Source organism: Misgurnus anguillicaudatus, chromosome 12, assembly GCF_027580225.2.
Source record: "Misgurnus anguillicaudatus chromosome 12, ASM2758022v2, whole genome shotgun sequence".
Lineage (NCBI taxonomy): Eukaryota > Metazoa > Chordata > Actinopteri > Cypriniformes > Cobitidae > Misgurnus > Misgurnus anguillicaudatus.
In genome coordinates this window covers 38,200,015-38,223,145 of record NC_073348.2, presented here as the reverse complement: position 1 = coordinate 38,223,145, position 23,131 = coordinate 38,200,015, and the positions used below count along the sequence as shown (strand labels likewise).

At 36.8% G+C, this 23,131-nt stretch overlaps 3 protein-coding genes across 6 annotated transcripts in view; 1 reads left to right on the top strand and 2 right to left on the bottom strand.

Annotated features, from left to right (window-relative positions):
- zmiz2 (zinc finger, MIZ-type containing 2) overlaps positions 1-7,387 on the top strand; it is a 38,670-nt gene extending 31,283 nt beyond the window's left edge. For all 4 annotated transcript variants that reach the window (XM_073874555.1, XM_073874552.1, XM_073874553.1 and 1 more), the window contains 12 exons: positions 178-276; positions 501-671; positions 847-983; positions 1,834-2,044; positions 2,158-2,263; positions 2,340-2,497; positions 2,673-2,746; positions 2,863-2,925; positions 3,182-3,426; positions 3,529-3,698; positions 4,582-4,788; positions 5,416-7,387. In XM_073874555.1, the coding sequence (XP_073730656.1) occupies positions 178-276; positions 501-671; positions 847-983; positions 1,834-2,044; positions 2,158-2,263; positions 2,340-2,497; positions 2,673-2,746; positions 2,863-2,925; positions 3,182-3,426; positions 3,529-3,698; positions 4,582-4,788; positions 5,416-5,523 (1,749 nt within the window). In that variant the 3' untranslated portion in view covers positions 5,524-7,387. The remainder of the gene's footprint in view (positions 1-177; positions 277-500; positions 672-846; positions 984-1,833; positions 2,045-2,157; positions 2,264-2,339; positions 2,498-2,672; positions 2,747-2,862; positions 2,926-3,181; positions 3,427-3,528; positions 3,699-4,581; positions 4,789-5,415) is intronic.
- Positions 7,388-10,792: 3,405 nt separating this feature from the next.
- On the bottom strand, positions 10,793-14,300 carry LOC129446261 (RING finger protein 122). Its single transcript, XM_055207213.2, has 6 exons — positions 14,046-14,300; positions 13,677-13,826; positions 13,171-13,216; positions 11,352-11,393; positions 11,186-11,268; positions 10,793-11,031 (listed from the first exon to the last, which is right to left on the bottom strand). The coding sequence occupies exons 2-6, from the start codon at positions 13,784-13,786 to the stop codon at positions 10,917-10,919; spliced, it is 396 nt and encodes a 131-aa protein (XP_055063188.1). The 5' UTR covers positions 13,787-13,826; positions 14,046-14,300; the 3' UTR covers positions 10,793-10,916.
- Positions 14,301-16,531: 2,231 nt separating this feature from the next.
- dusp26 (dual specificity phosphatase 26) lies at positions 16,532-22,675 on the bottom strand. The gene is made up of 4 exons (XM_055208745.2): positions 22,279-22,675; positions 21,193-21,394; positions 19,689-19,900; positions 16,532-18,694 (listed from the first exon to the last, which is right to left on the bottom strand). The coding sequence occupies exons 2-4, from the start codon at positions 21,369-21,371 to the stop codon at positions 18,492-18,494; spliced, it is 594 nt and encodes a 197-aa protein (XP_055064720.1). The 5' UTR covers positions 21,372-21,394; positions 22,279-22,675; the 3' UTR covers positions 16,532-18,491.
- Between the last annotated feature and the right edge of the window lie 456 nt (positions 22,676-23,131).

Here is a 23,131-nt window from a genome sequence, read left to right as displayed (position 1 = left end):
ACAAAGTTTTAGATCGATCACTAATGAGGCCTTACAGGGTAGCTCCCTATGTAGGCAGTAGATTTGTAAGCAGCACATTAAAGCGTTAGTCACCACCCAGCGCTATAATTACACGCAACCAAGGGTTGGCTTGACTGCTGTAAGTCTGATGTTGAAATAGTTTTGTTTGTTTTATAGGCGGACCAGTTTAATGGACAGGGCAACAGCCACACCAGTCTATCATCTGGAGTGACAGGATCTGGCTACAACACCTTCAGCCAGGCCGCTGTCAATGGGGTTAGTGTCTGCTCTCTCATGCTGTGTCAGTGTTTCGTGTGTGTGCGCGTGTTTACTGAAACGCAAGTCGTTGCTCTGGATGGGGCTTGTTAATATTTCACTATTTCATGAGGGCTGTGATCGGACTTTGGCAGGAAGAGTCCAAACTCCACAGAGATGGATGATTATGCAGTTTTAATTATGAAAATGTGACAGTGCTGTATGCATATGTTTGTCTTTCCCAGCCTGGACGCTCGATGCCTGGATACCCCAGCTCCCCCCTCCCGGGAAATCCCACTCCTCCTATGACCCCTGGCAGTTCTATGCCGTACATGTCCCCCGGCCAAGATGTGAAATCGCCCTTCCTCCATGATGTCAAACCTAACATCAACTCTCTGCAGCCCCCTACAGGGAACGCTTGGCTTTGCATCTGAGCCAACACCCCTCTTTTTATCTGGGCTCTTTGTGTATAACAAAATATTCAAGTCTTTTTTACTTTTGTATTTTTTGTTCTAAATATAAGCAATAAAGTAAAATATGAATTGCTTCTTACATCATTCAATTGAAATCTGTCTCTCATCTGTAGGGAACCCCAGTGATGACCTGCGTCTGACTTTTCCCGTACGGGACGGTGTCGTGTTGGAGCCCTTCCGACTGGAGCACAACTTAGCCGTCAGCAACCACGTCTTCCAGCTGCGAGACTCCGTCTACAAGACCCTCATGATGAGGCCAGTCTTTATTCTTTACATACAATGTGTCTCAGTTTTGCACAATTCAGATTTGCAATGTACTTTCCAATGCTTTGTGTAGCAATAAGCGCTGATGATGCATACAACAAGGTTCCCACAGGTCCTAGAAATCCTTGAAAGTTTATGAATCTGGGGGAACAAATTCAAGGCCCTGGGAAGTTTTTTAAAATATGCATTCATAGATACAGGTCATTGAAAGTGCTTGAATCAGTGTATGCAAGAAGTTTTCTGAAAAAAATCCATATTATTCCCTGTGTAGTGTAGGATAATATCATAAAAATTCTAGTTTGCGTGCTAATGCTTATATCTTCTGTATGCGAATGTTGATTCATACCAAAATGCTTTTTTGCATAGTTGTGTTTGACACATGAAAACATACGTAACCCGAGACTTAACTGTTGTTCCCTGAGAAGGGAACGAGACGCTGCGTCTCCCTTGCCATACTTCCTGCATCCCTGTAATGCCGTCTTTGGCAATATTTCCGATAGTGATATTCTTCCTGGCTCCCGCGTCACCCTGTCTTTGTCGCTAAGCCTCACCATTGGTTGAATTTAAAATACACATTGAGACACACTTACCCCTGGAGGCATCCCCAAAGTGTCACCGCAGTGATGCAGCGCGAGTTCCCTCGAAACGGAACTGTAACAATGTATCTTATAAGGTAACACAATGTAACCTTGCTCTCACTTGAAATGTGTTCCCACATTTAGTCCTTGAATTTGAGGGTATTGCACCTGGGAAGTCCTTGAAAGGTCCTTGAATTTGAAGTTAACTAAAGTGTGGGAACCCTGATAAAAGTACGACACTAACATGTTTGTCCATTTAACAGGCCAGACCTGGAGCTTCAATTTAAGTGCTATCATCACGAAGACAGGCAGATGAACACCAATTGGCCGGCGTCGGTGCAGGTGAGCGTCAACGCCACGCCTCTCACCATTGAGCGCGGGGATAACAAGACCTCCCACAAACCCTTGTACCTGAAGCAAGTCTGTCAGCCGGGACGCAACACCATACAGATAACGGTCACGGCCTGCTGCTGTGTAAGTACCTTGAATTGTAAGGAACGAGATGCAAGTTTTATCAGTTGAGATTTATATCTATATGATAAACTATTGAAAACCTATTCGTCTAACTCGTCTCTCTCTTTCTCCAGTCTCATCTGTTTGTACTGCAGCTGGTTCACAGGCCGTCCGTGCGCTCCGTTCTTCAGGGTCTGATGAAGAAAAGGCTCCTGCCAGCGGAGCACTGTGTCACTAAGAGTAAGTGACATCATTGTTCATGAGAGCTTGCTCCGTGAATGGTCTCCATGACAACTAATGTTCCTTTCCTCCACAGTTAAGAGGAACTTCAGTAGCGGTACCATCCCGGGAACTCCCGGGCTCAACGGCGAGGACGGCGTGGAACAGACGGCCATCAAAGTCTCGCTCAAGTGTCCAATCACCTTTCGCCGTATCCAGCTTCCTGCCAGGGGCCATGACTGCAGACACATACAGGTGAGTCCTATCAAGACCATTCAAGGGAGGACACTTCAATACTTTGCAAAGCTGTTTTTGAAAATTCTGGATTACATTTTATGATGAACCACCAGCTCCAGCCCGAACCAAATAGAAACAGGTGTGTGTAAAATAAAGTCAATAAAGCAATAATAATGCTGTGTTTTTCTTATAGTGCTTTGATCTGGAGTCCTACCTGCAGCTAAACTGTGAAAGGGGAACTTGGCGCTGTCCTGTGTGCAATAAGATCTTTTTCCTCTAATTTAAAATGTTTGCCTCTCGTGCTTTTATCTCCTTAAAAGTTTGTTACTGTGTATGGTGAATAGAGTTGACAAAAACATTATTTTTGTTTCTTGCAGTAAGACCGCTCTACTGGAAGGGCTAGAAGTGGATCAGTACATGCTGGGCATTCTTATATACATCCAGAAGTACGTGTATATGAGCTTTTCTCTTTGCCTTAAAGTTCTGGTTGGTCTGTAAGCTGTAAGAATCATACCTGGGTTGGTTAACGGGGACTTAGGGGTGTCATTTACAAAATGGTTTTATGGACTCCAGTATGGTTCAGTCTAATCCAGTTTAATTTTGAAAAGTAAATTAATATGTTGATGAGTGTTTAGTCTTTATTCTGTGTCATATTTTCTATGTGGTAGTTTCTCAAGGAATTTGTTATTTACTTTGACTTAGTTCGGACTATGAAGAGATCACCATTGATCCAGTATGCAGCTGGAAACCAGTCCCGGTGAAACCAGACCTGCATATTAAAGAGGATCCAGACGGCCCTGCCCTGAAACGCTGTCGCACCCTTAGTCCTAGTCACATGATCCTGCCCAGCGTAATGGAAATGATTGCAGCGTTGGGCCCGGCCTCCTCGCCCTACCAGTCTTTACCACAAGGTGGAAGTAGCAGCACGCCTGATTATCCCAACCAAGGTAAACACTTTAAAGGTCATGAGACCACACGGGCAAGATTGTTGATATGAATAAAAAAACATTATTTTCCCCTTGGCTGATTTTAATTATTTTGTGTGTCAGGTGGTTCAGGATATTCCAACCAGTCTGGCTTTTCGGACTTTCCCAATGCTCCCGGCACCCCGACCCTGGGGGAATTTGCCTCCGGACCGCCCCCTCTTTCCTACCAGTCTGACCTACCTAGCGGTCTGCTCACCCCTGAAAAACCTGTGGGACACCCAATGTCAGGACAGGTGGGTTTAACTGTAGTCTCCAATGAAGAAAAGTGTGTGTCTGTCTTACAGCGTTCCCACGGGTCCTTGAAATCCTAGAAAGTTTGTGAATCTGGGGGGAAAATTCAAGGCCCTGGGAAGTTTTTGAAATTATGCATAGATACAGAGTCATTGAAAGTGGTTGAATCTATTTTATGCAAGATGTTTTCTGGGAAAAAATCCATATTATTCCCTGTGTAGTGTAGGATAATATCATTCAAATTCTAGACTTTAAGCACACGTGCTAAACTGTTCGCTTTAAATGCTTATATCTTCTGTATGCGAATGTTGATTTATACCAAAATGCTTTTTTACATGTTTGACAAATGAAAACGTCTCGGGTTACATATGTAACTGTTGTTCCCTGAGAAGGGAACGAGACGCTGCGTCTCCCTTGCCATACTTTCTGCGACCCTGTAACGCCGTCTTTGGCAATATTTCAGATAGTGATATACTTCCTGGCTCCCGCATCACCTTGTCTTTGTCATTGAGCCTCATCATTGGTTGAATTTGATATACATATTCAGACGCACTTACCCCTGGAGGCGTCCCCAAAGTGTCACCGCAGTGACGCAGCGCGAGTTCCCTCAAAAGGGAACTGTAACAATGTACCTTAAAAGGTAACACGATGTAACCTTGCTCTCACTTGAAATGTGTCCCCACATTAAGTCTTTGAATTTGAGGGTATTGGACCTGGAAAGTCCTTGAAAGGTCCTTGAATTTGAAGTTAACTAAGGTGACGACAGCACGTCCCAGTATTTCTGTCTGTCACCCAGCAGTTTTAATCGCTCTTGAGTCGCTGTAAAACACATCTTACTTTCACTGCTTCCTGACCATCTCTTTTGATCTCTTTCCTCTAATAAAGATGCCCCATTCTAGTCGAATGGACCCTTCCCACAATCCCCTCCAACAGCAACAACAACAGCAGCAGCATCAAGGTCTTCATGGTAACCCCAACATGGGTGGCCCCGGAGGACCCATGCATTCCCGCAACCCCTCCCAGAACACCCGGATGCACGCAGATAGTTTTGGGCTGGGGGGACCCGGAGACGTTCCTGAGCCTCCACTTGATGTAAGTCAGAATCAGTCATGTATTCCACGTCAACACAGCGATGACTTTGGAGTTCAAGGAATTCAAATGAACTCGACACAAACAACAAATGTCAGGTTGTAGGCCGCCATTGTTGTTTTGGTTATAATCACGCATGCCTGTAGACTGAATTAACACATGCGCATGATGTCACCGTTATTCACGTTTACGTAATCAAAAACTTGCACTTTAAACCCGTCTCCAAAAGTATGCGTTTTCAGGACACCAAAGCGCTGTTGCTGTGTAAACGAACAGCCAAACTGCACAAAAACTTTCTAACGTTGTCACGTACACGACCCCTAAGCCTTGTGGTATCTTCTAATGGGCTGATGGGTTGAATCAGGTCTGTTGATATAATACTTCATTGTATGCATTTGTTTCGTGTGACGACATGCAAGTCAACAACTCATAAACAATTAATGCACACAATACAATTTACACTCCCAGTTATTATTTCACACTATACCTTAAACGTTACGTTATACACAACACTACAACATACTCAGGTCTTATACTATAACTTGAATCTGTTGAGTCTTGAAACCCTGCTTAATCTACTTAATTTATAACTTCTCCATTTGATATTCCGAATCCCGTTTTGTTTTCCAGCTTCTCCCAGAACTGACAAACCCAGATGAGTTGCTGTCCTACTTGGGTCCGCCCGACCTTCCTAACAACAGCAGCGATGACCTGCTCTCTCTGTTCGAGAGCAACTGAGCCCCATCCCGTTCATTCCTCCGCCCTGCGTCACCGTCCAACCGACAGCCTCCCCCTGCACGCTCTCGGCCCACCGCAGGGAGGTTTGGGAAGTGTAACAGATAGCCAATTGCGCCCTTTCCTTTTGAGACTCATGGGAAGGCGCAACAGAGATCTTTTTTTCCTGTGACAATGTTACCGTTCGTCTGCTTCGCTGAACTCTGTCAAGATTTTATTGTGAATTCATTTCGGAAAAAGTTCCTTTCTTACGAGCTGCGCTCTCGGATCATTTGTAGAAAGACGCCTCATCTCGCATCTGACTCGTGTGTGTGGTGTAAATGACATTGTGTGGTTTGGGGGGTGGGACGGGTCCGGACATCATTCGTTTTTTCATTGCAGCTCCTGTTTTAAATCTAAATTAGACAAAAAAAGAATATGGGCGGAGCCAAAGCGTTTTACTTCTGATGTGACACAATTCAGAAATAGTTTTAATAATGCATACTGTAAATCACAACTTCTTTCATAAACAGGAAGGCTTTTTTGCCCAAAGATAGCTCCATGTAACATTTATTTTACTTGAAGGAAAACTCAAGTGTAGCCTTTTTCCTAAAAACATGCTGATGGAGGCAATCACAATGTGCTAGACAGTAGCATTAAAAAAACATTTATTGCACACTTGGATGTTTCGATACTGTTTTGCCTACAGATACATACAATAAAAGGCAATGAATCTGTTTTAGGTAACACACACATGCACACCTTTAGTCACCCTTAGTGTGTGTTTTGGCACAAAAACAAACTTTTATACCACACCCTGCTTTCAAAAACCTGTCTGTTCCCCCTGACTAAGTTTTTTTATAAAGTCTTCCTCCTTGTGGATTTCGGGTCACAAGGTCTATGGATTTCTACAATGCCATTCGAACCCCTCACTCGCATTTCAGTTGCCTCTTAAATATGCAAGTGAGAGACTTTGGGCTGCTATATGGTGTAAAAAGAAATGCGACCGCATTTCGTACAGAAATCGTACAGAGAGTGCAGGCAGCCCTGTAGCAACTTGTAGACAGGTTATTAAACACACAAACGCACACAACTTTGGCGCAAATCTTCCCATAGTTTTTGCTCGGACAGATCTGGGTGGGTAGCTAACAGGAAACGGACTGACTTTATACCTGCAAACATTGGTATACATTGGGATTCATGTGAAATATGTACAGATATAGTATTATTATTGTTGCAGATGTGAACTTTCTCTTAACCCCATAATAATATGAAAAAAATGAACATTTTAAACACTATGACAAGAGCTGGTGTCAGACATGCTGTTTATTCCCCCGTTCGTTCTCATTCAATACTCATGTTCTCGATGGATGAAGATGAGTCTGCTGTCGTGTCTTGTCTCATTTTATTTATCATCACTCTTTGGGCACTGTTAGCAAAGTGCAGTTTGTATATTAACAATACAGGGAGCACCGGGAGTTGTTGGGTATGTGCTTATGTTTTTCCTTTTAAAGTCATTTGTGTATCATACAATTTTATCTTTTGATTATATAATAATTGTTATTATAATTATAAAGACAATTGATGGGCCTGTATGCATCTCTCTGTCTCTCTTCTGTGTTAACTAGCAGAGTTTATGAATTTGTTAGAAAGAGAAAAACATCATGAATTCATCATCTAAAATCTATGACCATGGGAAACTTGGAGACCTGCATCATGTCGCGTTCACTTGTTGATCAAACTGTTGGAAAAGATGTTTGACTGTCACGTGTTGGTGGATCATTACGTTCTATCAATTGAATTAAAACATGTACAATTGAAATCGATTTGTTTTTCTAAGGATGTGAAATATTTCCATTATGTTTTGTAAGTAAAGACTTGAGCCCCATTGAGTTTCATTGGCTTGTTTTTTGAAGAGCAACACCGCGCTGTGTGGAAACGCGGAATTGGCGGGAAACGGCTCTGGAGGCGTGGCCACCGGACAAAGGTGCGTGTGTTATACGCGCCCACGACTTAAAATGTTGTATCTTAAATCTTATATGCACGATTAAGTCTGTTAAATTCTAGAAATGTCTTTAAAATAATCCGTCAAACGGTGCTAGGCAGTAATGGCGGATTCAGTCTCTGGCCACTCTCCTCCTCACAGGAACGCTGGTACACGCCCTCAACGCATATTGGATAGAATTCGCTGACACGTCATGTCCACCATCTCCAATTGGCTAATCGAGCCGTCAGTCAATGCAAATTTGAAAACCACGCCCACCGGGTGAAAACAATCCAACCGTCTCCATAGAGATAGAGCGCAGCGCGTCATAACCTGAAAACCACGCCCACCGGGGAAAGCAATCCAACCGTCTCCATTGACTTTGTATTGCGAGAGGCCGGCCGCCTCCTTGTCATTTCTGGCTTATGGCAGAGACAGAATAATGCCTAAAAGCTGCTGTGGGACAATATGTACAGCTAACAATCTAAAAAAAGTAAGTTTTTATAAGCTGTCGACTTCAAAAACGAGCGTTTAAAGAAACAAAAATGGAAACAGGCAACTTTTCATAGTAACAGTTACTCCTATTAGTAGAACTGCGTCCACTAGGGGGAAACGTAGTCGGCGATCCACTTTATTCTCCTTAAAGGCTGGGTTTTAAAAGCTTATAAAAACTTATTTCTGGGTTCTTTGGCTTGTTACCTGTACATATTGTCACACAGCAGCTTTTAGGCATTATTCGTTTTTTTGTTACAAGCCAAAAATGACAAGGAGGCGGCCTCTCGCAATACAAAGTCAATGGAGACGGTTGGATTGTTCCCCCCCGGTGGGCGTGGTTTTCAGGTTATGACGCGCTGCGCTCTTGTGGTAATTTATTCAGCACCACAGTCTCTGATTGGACGACGCGCGTGGCAATCAGAGGTAGGTTTATAACCACATGAGGGTTAGTAAATAATGACAGAATTTTCATTTTTGGGTCCACTGGTAGGACGTTTGGCATTACATATCTTGACAAACTATATATCATTGGAAATCTATAAGAATGTAGTTTTTAGTTAATATTTCAAAACCTTTTTTCATTAAACCTCATTGTTTTAATTTTTAACTTGAAATTTGGATCAGAACTAGTTGAGACTTGTGGCTTTATTTTTGTAGCATTTTGGGAGTAAAACATTTTAATTTTATGGGTTTTAAATATTAATTATAAACTTTATTGCATTATTTTTATTTTTTTAAATAAACTGTTATAACTATTTTTTTTTATTTAGTATTCAAAACTTCAAACACTTCAGTGAAAAACTTTAAATTGTCGTCTTTAAAAAGAAACCAAGATTTGCTTCTAGACCAAATAATTCCAGTACACTTCAAAAAATTATTTTCAAGAAAAAATTCTTAGTATTTTCATCTTGTTTTCAGTAAAATTATCTAAAAATTCTTAAACTAAGATACTTTTCTCTTGATGAGCAAAACGACCCAAGAAAATAAGTCTAGTTTTTAGACCAAAAATATCAAAACAAGCAAAAAAATCTTGAACATTTTTCTTAAACACTAAATTCAAGAAAAATTCAGAAAAATCTGCTTACCCCATTAGCAGATTTTTTTGCTTGTTTTATGCACAAAATCACTTAAATTTGATATTTTTTGGTCTATAAACTAGACTTATTTTCTTGGGTCGTTTCGCTCATTAAGAAAAATAATTTTTAGATATTTGTACTGAAAACAAGACAAAAATACTTTTTCTTGAAAATCATTTTTTGCAGTGTGTTATTTTAAAGGGGCAGTGTGTAGATTTTAGCGGGATCTTCCTCTCCCTTTTGAAGCACAAAGAGAAGCTACGGTAGCCGTCATAGGACAAACATGTCATTGTCTGAGACAACATAGTGACAAATGCGCTCTGTAGAGTAGTTTTTCCATTTAAGGCTACTGTACAAACATGATGCTGCAAAATGGTGTCCTCCATGTAAGGGGACCCACTGTGTATGTAGATAAAAATTGCTCATTTAAGGTAATAAAAACAATACAGTTCAGTCTTTATACACCACTGAAAACATAGTTATCTATATTATGTTGCACTGCTGTCAAAAGATAAATCTAAAATATTTGAAGATGCATATCAACTTTTCATCCCCCATTTAAAAAAAAAGGGGGGGGGGGTGACAGTTAAAGGGTTAAGGTTAACAAATTTCATCTGATCTGACCAAAAAGTTTGCATTTATAAGTTCTATTAGTATGTACCTTTTTAAGTCTCATTCACTTCTGTTTTTCCCCATTGCTGAAATAAGCTGAGAGCTGATGTTGTACCCAAGATGGCTGGTTAGTTGCTTTTTAAGGGGCATTCCACTTTTTTTGAAAATATGCTCATTTTCCAACCCCCCTAGAGTTAAACATTTGATTCTTACAGTTTTGGAATCTATTCAGCTGATCTCCGGGTCTGGCGCTACTACTTTTAGCATAGCTTAGCACAATCCATTGAATCTAATTAGACCATTAGCATCGCGCTAAAAAATAACGCAAAGAGAATTCTCTCTATGGCCAACTCTGGACGCAACACCACTGGCTCTCAGTTCATCCGTTTAGACAAAAACAGCTTTTTTCGTCTCTATTGTTTTCTTAAATATGTGTTTGTCTATTTAGGTCAGACAAAGTATGTGAAATTTGTCCCTGGTATTAAGCTTTGGCTTCTCGGTTTTGTCTTAGCAAATGACATGAGTTTAAGAAACACGTGTATGGTTTTTTGGGAAACATGTCTGAATACAGTCATTCTCTATCCACTTTATGCATTTGGAACCCACTTGTATTCAAAATGACTTCCTGTGCAAGTTTTTTGTGTTACCTGGGTTCCAACCTATGACCTTTTGTGCGGTTATACATTAGCACACTGTTATAAAGTGTCATATGCATAACATGGTTTCTTGTGACGTCTCCACCCACATGCTCGATGGCTTACACATCGTGTTTGGGAATGTCATCGACAGAATAAGTGTGGTGAAAAAATAGGTAATTAAAATTTGGCTCCCCTTGTGATGTCAGAAAGGGATAGTACCGCCCCTTAATCTGCACTATCCAATCACGGCGCTGCCATTTAGTGCAGTGATCAGCTCATTTGCATTAAAAGGACACACCCATAAATGGCAAATTTTTGCTCACACCTACAGAGTGGCAATTTTAAACATGTTATAATTAATTATTTATATAGTATTTGGAACTAAAACTTCACAAATGTACTCTAGGGACACCAAAGTTTTATTTTACATCTTAAAAAAGTCTTGTGAAATGTCCCCTTTAACACAACATATAAAAAAACTCAGAAAATTGTATGTAAACATTTTGATTTTAAAATGGACATATAAAACATTACAAATGATGCGGTGCTTCAAATAAGCAGAATACGTTTTTTTTCCATGAGTATCCTGCATGAAGTCTTTTAGCTGAAAGATTAAAGTAATTCATCCAGCAGGTTTCCTGGGCTGTGCGTTTGGCCCAGAGCTGTACTGATGGGTTTATTGCACATGGGACATGCACATCTCACTTCCAGCCATTTCACCAAACACCTGCAGTAGACATTAAGATGGCATTAGAACTGTTGCAGTGATATTTGAAGGTCTCACATAAGGTATTCCAAATACAATTGTACAGTCTTCTGTGTGTATCTACAGCTGCGTATACATCTCTATATAAGTGAAATTAGCATATTAATGGAAATACCTTTTGTGAAAGGCGTGTTGGCATGGCAACACCCCAAGCTCGTCTTTTGTCCTGAAGTCCTCCAAGCAGACTGCGCATGTTAACTGAGAGGGAAAATGAGAAGGATAAAACTGGGACGATATGTTGAGAGTTTTCAAAACTTCCAAACAGGAAAAAAAACATTTACCACGTCTGTATGTAACGTCGTTGTTTCATCTTTGAAAACAACCTGTAAAGTAAAACACAGTAAATACACGTTTAAAAAAAGAGTTAATCCAGAAACGATATTGAATAAATGCCATCACATTTAAATTTGTGGTGGGCAAACGATTAATTGCATACAAAATAAAAGTGTGTTTTTGCATAATATATGTGTGTGTGTGTGCTCTAATTATTATGTATATATAAATACACACACATTCATTTATATATCAATTAAAACATTATATAGGCTACAATAACATTTTCTGAACTGCATACATGTATGTGTGTGTATTTATATATACTAATTATTATAATATAATATAATAATAATTACACACAGTGCATACTGTATATTACGCAAAAAAACACAATTTTATTTTGTATGCAAAACTAACATGATTTAACATATAGCTAACAACATCATGCTAACTTCATGTTGGCTTCATGTTAATTCATGCTAGCTTCATTTTAAATCATGTTAGCTATATTATAAATCATGTTAGTTTCATGTTAAATCATGATAATATCATGCTAACTTCATGTTAAATCATGCTAACTTCATGCTATATCACGTTAGCTTCATGTTAAATCATTCTAGCTTCATTTCAAAGCATGCCAGCTATATGTTAAATCATGCTAACTCCATTTTAAAGCATGCTAGCTATATGTTAAATCATGCTAGCTTCATGTTAAATCATGATAACATTATGCTAACTTCATGTCAAATCATGATAGATTCATGTTAATTCATGCTAGTGTCATTTTAAATCATGTTAGCTATATGATAAATCATGTTAGTTTCATGTTAAATCATGATAATATCATGCTAACTTCATGCTATATCACGTTAGCTTCATGTTAAATCATTCTAGCTTCATTTTAAAGCATGCTAGCTATATGTTAAATCATGCTAACTTCATTTTAAAGCATGCTAGCTATATGTTAAATCATGCTAGCTTCATGTTAAATCATGATAACATTATGCTAACTTCATGTCAAATCATGATAGCTTCATGTTAAAATATTATCGCTTCATGTTAAATCATGTAACTTCATGATAATTCAAATTAGTCATTTTAAATCATGTTAGCTATATGATAAATCATGTTAGTTTCATGTTAAATCATGATAATATCATGCTAACTTCGTGTTAAATCATGATAGATTCATGTTAAAATATTATAGCTTCATGTTAAATCATGCTAAATTCATGATATATCATATTAGCTTCATTTTAAGCATGCTAGCTATATGTTAAATCATGCTAACTTCATGTTCAAGCTTTATGTTAAATCATGATAACATCATGCTAGCTTCATGCTAAATCATGTTAACTTCATGTTAAATCATGTTAGCTTCATGCTTACATAATGCTAATGTCATATTAAATCATGCTAACTTCATGCTATATCATGTTAGCATCTGGATTAAATCATGCAATCATCATGTTAAATCATGTTAGCTGTCATACTAACAGCCAGCTAGCTAGACTACTAAACTAAACTTTTTAAAAAGTCCTCGTTAAACCCGTTGAACTTTTGTCTAACTGTTTTAAACGTTCAGGCCAGGATTTGTCAAGCCAACATAACGTTTGTCTACAAACTTTAGCATCTAGTTTAAGCATTGAAGTGTTAATCCTTTTTAAGTACACCATTTACAATTCTTATAAATAGATTTACTGTTCAAAAAGATAATTGGCTTGCAGATTTTACTTGGCTTCATATTTTATTACGTAGTGTGATGACATTCAGACATTAATTTTAAGTGTGTCATGTTTCCTGTATCAGATATTTTACACTCACCATGCTGTAACCGTCTCTATCATTCTGTGCCTGATGTCTCAGTTTACTGAAAATAAAAAGAGACACACGAATCATAAACAACCATCTGCTGATTTGATGTCATACCGTATGTTGTGGGGAAAAAACACTTTTGCTTTTACTTTACTTATTTGCCAATCAAAGCAGGGTTCCTCTCCACTTAACTAAATTGACATTGGAATATAAAACATGGGGGTGCAGTATTTTGTGTATGACATAACATCAACTAAAAGCCTTTGGTCAAAAATAGCATTGTGAACATAAAGTGCAGAGATACAATCTAGTCTTGAATTGTTTTAATAGGAAGTGCACGAGGCCACAGGAAGTCCTTTGTGCTCTGTGACTGTCTGTCTGTCAGAGGCATTATTTACAGTACAATGATCACATCAGGGAGGCAATTTAATAAATAAATAAATAAATCGATTTAGGATTTACATGCTTTCCTAATTATTCATATCATGTATTTAATGTGAAGTTAACACACGTACCTTATAAAAAAGCAGCAGAATATCACACTTAAAACAAAAACAAATATCCCAGTGCCAAAAATGACCACATAGATGTTGAGAGGAAGTTCCTGAGAGGTTACTGGAGGCATGGTGCTTTAAATATCAATCATTTCCTGAGAATAAAGATGCCTGAAAGCAGAAGATAACAAACTGCTTATTTTATAGTCTACGGATGATCAAGTTTTAAAGATGATCCTAAATAGACATCATTTTATTTACATAGCAGACATTCATTTTTCTTTCAATAGTCAAGCAAAATCGTTTCGTAGAAAGCTGTCAAAATCTAATGATGAGGATAAAATATCAGAATAGACAAACAAGCTAAATGTAAATAAACAGAAAGCTCACCATTATTATCATCATCGACTCTTCAGTGTTTATTCTTCATACTTAAGATGTTTAGATGCCAAATTACTTGAATCTCACGGACCAACATTTAGCCTAAATAACTCAGATGATCACGAAATCATCTATGTACAACAACGACTTTGTAAATATTATATTTTTATACTGTCTAAATAATATCCGGTGCGCATCGTGAAGATGAAATCATGTAAGAGACAACAATCACAAACGTTCACAAAGCACGAGAGCATCCTAAGCCCCGCCCAAGGGTAAGGGGGCGGGGCTACGCACATTAGTTTCATCGGTTTCATCACATAATGATTAATACACATTGAATTGCTCGTAATCACTGGTTAAATTTTCTAGCTGATTTTAATGACAAGCAAATAAATATATTTAGCAAATACATTTTTAAATAAATATACAAACAAGCCCAACAAATATATTTTTTGTTGCTATTTTTGTATATTAAAAAAAATATATGTATTTAAAGCATTAAAAAATATATTTAGCGCTCCATATATTTCAATCCAAGGAAATATATTTCCATCACATTGGAAGAAAAACTTTGTTACAAACCTGTTTTAAAGTGGTTAAAATGAAATATATTTTAAAGAATATACTTTGTATTTAGCATATATTTAAAATATTTTTGGTAAAGAATACATTTTTGCCATATGTAAAATTAAATGTATAAATTAAATTTATTAAAATTAAATTAATGTATTTGCTTGCCCTTGAAATACTTTTTGAAATATATGTTGATATATGAAGGTTAAAACTAAATATATTCCCAAATTTAAAAATAGCATTGAGCATTAATTTCTACAAAATGTATTAAGCATATATTTAAAATATATTTTTGGACAAATAAATGTATTTTATTATTATTATTATTTATTGCTGTATGGGCATTATTATGTATTATTTGATCAACCATAATTCTCTAAATAATTTGTTTCATTTTTAAAAAGTTTTAGGAGAATATGTTTTGAAATGCGTGTCTTTATCAGAATCATTTGTAGTATTGCTGGCTTTTAAAATATTGTATCATTTAAGGTCCTTTTGTTTAGAGAGAAATATACCAGTTGTTGACTAAGGCAGTGACTTTTTCACACCCTGCTAAAAAGTTTAACACTAGACAGTATTGCAATGTTTAGTTATTTATGTGAATAATTACGATTCAAGACAAGCTAAGACAAACTTCTTTAAATTATCATACAAAGTCTTTCAAAACTGGTGTTGCCCAAAATTAAAATTATAATTACCCAGTTGCACGCTAAATCATACTGAATCACACAAAATGTTTTGGGTGTCAACCAAATGTGCTTTTTCTCAAACAAGCAGCAGAAAGAGTTTAGTGGTTCTGTGTGAATATTCTGCTTCTCTCCATTTAAAGAAAGTTCATTTAACATCCTCGTGCTACATTTCACTACAAAACATTCACTATACAAACTTTAAAAGCATGGATACCAGAGTCATTATGATGTCAGTCTGACTGACCAAACACTTTAGTTACACTGACTTACTATCTTGACCTAAGGAAGGAAAAACTTTGGAATGGTCGGAATGGATGGGAAAACTGGTTTGTGTCACTGGGGTGGTAGGCTACCCTTTTATAAAGTACTTTTGGACCTAAAAAAGTTTATAATAGTACCTCAAAGGTACATATTGATACCAAATGTATACATATCTGTACCTTTTACTGCCTCAGTGACAGCTAGGGACAATTTTTTTGACCATTTTCTAATACCTGTAAGTGCTTAAATACTCTTTGTATCTAGTGTTTAGTAACTGATAACCTTATACACCCCCCCCCCCAAAAAAAAAATGTATTTGTCCAAAAATATATTTTGTAGAAGGTAATGCTCAATTAAATATATTTTTTTTAATTTGGAAATATATTTCGTTTTATCCTTCATATCAACATATATTTCAAAATGTATTTCAAGGGCAAGCTTTTACATCCCATATGGCAAAATATTTTCCATATATTTGAAATAGCTTTTATATAAAATATATTTAATTTTTAACTTTTTACATTTATTCTTCCAATGCTACATGCATTTTCTACATATACTTTTTTAATGCTTAAACATGTATTTATTTCAAAATATACAAAAAAAATCAGTGAAAAATATGTTTTTGTAAACATATTTCTAAATATATTTCAGCATATATATTTGTTGGACAATATTTTGAAATATATTTAAAAATATATATTTTTTGCCATATGATATTTTTGCTCAAATGTGTCCCTGTCCTTGAAAATGCAACATGGTTTGATATTTTGTTATATAATACAACATTTAAACCTTAATAAGTTGTGTAGGAATACTTGTGGAAATAGTTTTGGGTTGACTGATTATTTTTGTGGTAGATTTACACGTTTTTTCATTATACAAAAACCAAAGAGACATGTACACAAAACATTTTAATATGTTATTGAATAAATAAAAATGAACAGTGGCATTTGGACCACATATTGTAAGCTACATTTGTCTTTGATCAAATCACTGATACATGTTTAGCTGCTTTTCAGGCTTAAAGTAAATGTCAAAGTTGTTTATTTTTTTCAAACTGCACATTTTATCATCATCATCATCATCTTTCCCACCAAAAACTCAAACTTTTTTTTCACTAAGGGTTTCCTTCAGTTTGGTTTCACCAGTTTTTACATATCTGATCTTGTAGACCTCATTTCTATGCTACTGAAGTGTCACTTTTTTAAGACACAAACTGGTGTGTAGTTCTGATCCACATATTGTGGATTGGGTCCTGGCAGTTGTTAGCTGAAGTCCAAGCTGTTGGCGAATGATTATATACAGTGTGGTGATACATTGTGACAGATAACTACAATAAACAGCTTTCCCCAATACGAATGTACAGAAAGACGATAATAATACATCACTGTAATTCATTCAGCTACAGTTTAAGTGTACTGCACTCGAGGATTGCTGGATCTGTAAATACAAGAAGGCTGAAATTTGTATAGCTACCATATAATTCAATACCATAGACGGTGTGTATACTTTAGATATGTTGAATACTTCACTTTAAAGCTTTGAAAGTATTAATAATACAGACAACATGTAGCACAAACTAAAAATTAAAGGTGCAGTGTGTAATTTTAAGAAGGATCTCTTGACAGAAATGCAAAAGAATATACAAAACTATATTATCAGGGGTGTATAAAGACCTTTTATAATGAACCATTATGTGTTTATCACCTTAGAACGAGACCTTTTTATCTACATACACCGAGGGTCCCCTTACATGGAAGTCACCATTTTGTGCCACCATTTTTCTACAGAAGCCCTTAACGGACAATTTTTTTTACTAAGTGGTCTCCGACTTTGACATGTTTGTCCGGTGGCGGCTACCGTAGCTTCTCTATGTATTTTAAAAGCGAGGGGTGAGCAGTGGATTAAGCCGTTGGTTGCAATTTTCAACTTCACCACTAGATGCCGCTAAAATTTTCACACTGCACCTTTAAATAATTAGCTGACAAAATTGACTGCACAAATAATGTTTGATGTCGCCGGAGTAAACAGTAAATGATCATCTTGATCACAACATACTGTCTAGATTAGTTTAGTTTAGTGTGATGATGTGAACAGCTACATAATATACATTAACACACAATAACACTGCACCACTTTAAGAAAGGAAGACCTCTCAGTTTTTGAAATATAAAAGGAAAGGTTGGTAATATTTTGCTCTCTACACTCCAAGAAATAAGGTATGAAAGCTGTCACTGGGACGGTACCCTTTAAAAGGTCCTAATATGTACCATTTAGGTACAGATATGTCTACATTTGGTACAAATTTACTATATTTACAAGTAATTTTAACTAAAATTTTTTAGTGATCAGTTGCTGTAACTTATAAAATAAAGTTGAAATAAGTTAAGCTAATTCAAGTTAAAGCCACTGATCACTATTCAAGATAAAAAAAATAGTAATGACTTGTAAATCCAAGTTGATTATACTTAAAAATGTGAGTGCAAACTATTTTTTACAGTGTAATATGCGCTCTTTAGGTACAATGGTGTACTTTTTTAAAGGGTACCGCCCCACTTGTACCTTTTTCTAGAGTAGATATGGCTCGGGTCTGTCCTTCAATGTCAAAGCATACATTTTTGTACCCAGTCCACAGAACAAAAAAAATCATATATTGTATAAAAGCCTCAATATTTGAGACACCAGCTTAAGTTTTGCTTAACGAAAGCGTATAAAAACACAGGAAGATTTCAGTGAAGTGGCCACACAAACAAATGTTAACAGTGAATAAGGCATTATGCAGATTTCTAAAGGTCCTGATGTAATAAGGCATTTCTACTGACCACAGGAGGACAGTTATAAACTCCACTGCCATACAACATACATGACCGTAGGTCAGTGCCTGGGCCAGGAAGGTCGGAAAGAAGTTCAAAAGCTACCGGCGGGTTTATGTTGCATTGCGGCTGGCGTGCAGTACGCTGTCCAGAGCACTGAGCTGGCGGAGGAAACCGCGGTTCGGAGTGACGCCACGGTGATCCTTTACTGTTTTAATAGCCTCCACTAATGTCATGTTCTGGCGAATCATGAGGTAGGCCAACACCAACGTGGCAGATCGACTCACTCCAACAGCACAGTGTACAAGTACAGTTCCTACAAAAGAAAAAATATTCTCATGAACGTAGTAGATTTTCGGCCTGCTATGGTAAATCTGTGTCTGTGTATATATGTGTGGCACCCAATGTCTATATTTAAAACCTAAAAATTTGTCAGTAAAAATAGATTTAAAACTTAAAAGTGCAAAGTGAAACTTTTAGCGCCATCTAGTGGTAAGATTGTGAATTGCAACCAATGTCTCAGTCCACAGCTCAACCGTCCCTTTCGAAACGCATAGAGAAGCTACGGTGTTGGGGAAAGTTACTTTTAAAAGTAATGCATTACAATATTAAGTTACTCCCCCAAAAAAGTAACTAATTGCATTACTTAGTTACATTTTAAAATCTAAATAATGAAACTGAAAGGTAACTCTCATTATTAAAAAAAAAAGTAACTTAAATATTAATGTGTACATTAAAAAAGTAATGCGTTACTTTAGAAAAGTAATATTATTACGTAATGCACGTTACTTGTAATGTGTTACCCCCAACACTGACAGTAACCACCACAGGACAAATACGTCATCGTCAAAACTGGACTATACAGCAGTTTGTCCATTTAGGGCTACTGTAGAAACATGATGGCGACTGCAATGTAAGTGGACCCGCTGTGTATGTAGATAAAACGGCTCATTATAAGATAATAAAAACAATACAGTTCATTATGTAAGGTCTTTATACACCACTGCTAATATAGTTCTGTATATTACATTGCATTTCTGTCAAGATATCCTTTTAAAAGTTAAACAATGCACCTTTAACTCTTTCCCTGCCACTGACGAGCTATCTCGTCAATAAGAGACAATGCTTCCCTGCCAATGACGAGTTTTTAGGGCAATCCATATTCCGGTATTATCCACTAGATGGCGCTTTTACCTTATAAAACACTAACTTCTGAAAATAATAAAAAAGGTGCAACTTTTTAAAAAAATGCTGGCAGGGAAAGAGTTAACTTTCTTTAGGTTGAAAGACAAAGCGTTGGATGATCTCACCTCCAGTGCTAAGAGCTCTGTGAATGAACTCAGACGCGGGGTAGAAGTTAACACTCATGTCAAAGGCGGGCGAGTCGTGGGCTTCAATGCCGTGATATGTGATGTTCATGCCCGAGTAATACTCTGCCCCCCGTCTCCATTTACTCGCAGCACAGTTAAGGATGTGTGTGATCCCGAGCTTTACGAGTTCTTTACGGTTTGAGGCGATGTCTCTGAGAAGAGAAGAAATACACAGGAAATTTTACAGTTACTTACTGCCAACTGCTATCTTAGAAAAAATATCAAAAAATTTACCCTTTTAAAAAGTACACCTATGCACCTAAAGAGATTATACCCTTTTTAAATATATTGGTACTTTCAGGGTCCTCACACCTTAGTTAACTTCAAATTTAAGGACCTTTTAAGGACTTTCCAGGTCCAATACCCTCAAATTCAAGGACTAAATGTGGAAACACATTTCAAGTAAGAGCAAGGTTACCTTTTAAGATACATTGTTACAGTTCCCTTTTGAGGGAACTCGCGCTGCGTCACTGCGGTGACACTTTGGAGACGCCTCCAGAGGTAAGTGCGTCTTAATGTTTATATCAAATTCAACCAATGGTGAGGCTTGACGACAAAGACAGGGTGACGCGGGAAGCAGGAAGTATATCACTATCTGAAATATTGCCAAAGACGGCATTACAGTGACGCAGGAAGTATGGCAAGGGAGACGCAGCGTCTCGTTCCCTTCTCAGGGACCAACAGTTACATACATAACCCGAAATGTTTTCATGTGTCAAACAAAACTTTGCAAAAAAGCATTTTGGTATGAATCAAAATGTACATACAGAAGAAATATAAGCATTTAAAGCGAATAGTTTAACACGTCTGCTTATAAAGTCTAGAAATTTAATGATATTATTCTGCACAATACAGAAATAAAATGGATTCAAGCACTTTCAATGACCTGTATCTATGTATGTGTATTTTCAAAAACTTCCCAGGGCCTTCAATTTTTTCCCCCCAGATTCATAAACTTTCAAGGATTTCAAGGACACGTGGGAACCCTGTACTTTTTTAAAGGGTACTGCCCCAGTGACAATAACTGTCTGACAGTGTAGTTTTGTAAGGGTTTTGTCTATGTTGTTTTTGTTATGTCTTTTATTTTGAAGGCTTGGTTAATGTTGGTTTTGTAGTTCTATGTCATGGTCTTTGTAGTCTTTTAAGTTTCCCCATTCTCATTGTCTCCAGGGGTTTCTTGTTTAGCTATATTAGTCTGTGTATTTTTAGCCCTCATGCTGCCTTTGTCTTGGTTAGTTATTGTTCCTAGTAATGTGCTGTGTTATGCATTGCCGTGTTTCCATGCCTTACCACTTCATTATCTGCACGTAGATCATGACTTTTCTTAAATAAAATAAAATAAAATAAAATAAAATAAAATAAAATAAAATAAAATAAAATAAAATAAAATAAAATAAAATAAAATAAAATAAATATATAAAAGGACAAATCGATAGCTACTCACTGGTCGCCTATGTAAAGTCTTGGCCACACTTCGTCTGCATGATTACAGGCAGTTTTTCCAGTGTACAGCAGACGTTCAAGTTCAGAAATTGTTAGCATGGGATATCCCTTATCCGAACCTCTTCTGCTGGGGGACCTGGAGTTACTTCTGGACCGGGACAATCTGGACATGAATGCCATCTTCGGTGACTTGAAGTGCAACTCTATAAAAAAAATATGATTAAAAATATGTGACCATGGATCACAAAACCAGTCATAAGTCACACAAATATATTTGTAGCAATAGCCAACAATACATTGTATGGGTCAAAATTATATTTTTTTATTTTATAAATATTTTATATATTTTTTATTTTACAAAAATAATTAAGTTTATGCTCCATGAAGATATTTTGTAAATTACCGTAAATATATCACATATATATTTAGGCCTTCAATTGGACAACTTTGTGAAAATTGGGCATATTGAGAAAATTGGGCATATGTATCTCGACCAAATATTGTCCTATCCTAACAAACCATACATCAATGGACTGCTTATTTATTCAACATTCAAATATTTTCGTTTTGTGGTCTAGGGTCACATATAAACAATAGAAATTATTATAATCATTTACATATTTTAATATGAGGAAACATTAAATATTGCTAAAGTTACTTTATTTTTTCAAAGTAGATTAAAAAAAATAAAAACAAAGAAAATGAAAAAATAAATGGAAAGTCCCAAAGCGAGGTAATCACTACGCAAATAGCTTTTTTGTAAATTACGGATGTAAATAAATAATTAAAGAGGTCGTGCCTACAATTTCCAAATAAATACTGATTTGGACTTAAAAATAAACCATTTAAAGCATAAATTAAAGGGTAAACACAGCACGCGCACAACAGCACGTCCTCAATGGCAGCAAATGTGATGTGAAATGATGCTTCATCCACAAGAGATCACATCTGTGTGAGTATAAATGAGGGAGTGACTCGCATCATAACATAACATCTCATCATACATCACCCACACAATACAATATATCTAAATAGGGTTTATTCGTTAAATTAAAACATTTTAATCATCTCAATTGTGAATTCTTACCTTAAAGAAGCGGTTTTCGATTTAACCCCAAATCGTTTTATTTTCTGGTATATCCCGTGTTATTTCAGATTCCCATGTCTGCGGAAGCACACGTGCATGCATTAGTATTTCACCCAACCGCTGCATTCACACCGCAACATCTATGCGACACATCCTACACTGTCTGGTTTCATTGCAGGTCGGCTCAATGGTAAATAAATGCACGATATTAAAATATTGCAATGGTAATAGGGAACTCCATGTCAAATACGTGCTGAGTATAGCGCCCTCTAATGACGAGACACCTGCAGTCACAGTCATGCAGATGCTGCAGATGTTGCAGAGCAACACAGCATCCAGAAAATGTCGGAGCTTCCTGACTCTACCATAACAGGGTTGATAAATGGACATTTATTGGACAGTAAATCGGACATTTAGTTAGCATTGGACATTTTGCTTTAACAAATAGGTAAACTACACAAAGCTAGAGTAATTAACAGCATCAAAGAGGGGGGTTTTAATTTTTTTTTAAATAAAATTATAGTATTATATAACTGTAGTGTATTATATTCATACTATAGCACAGCAAACACAGAACGTTCCCCTAACGCTAGTTTTTTTTGGAGGGGGGAATCAAATAGTAATGTTCTAGTAACGTTATTTTTAGGGTTTTTTTTTTGCAACCACATAGCGTTATTTTTAAATAACCTAAAAATAACTTATACAATACGTTCTCTGGTTATTTTTGGAACCATAAATTAACGCTCCCGTAGCATTGCAGGGTGGTTATTTTTAAAATAACCTAAAAATAACTTATACAGAAATACATAACAACTTCAAAATAAAAGACATAACAAAATAATGTTCTGTTTTT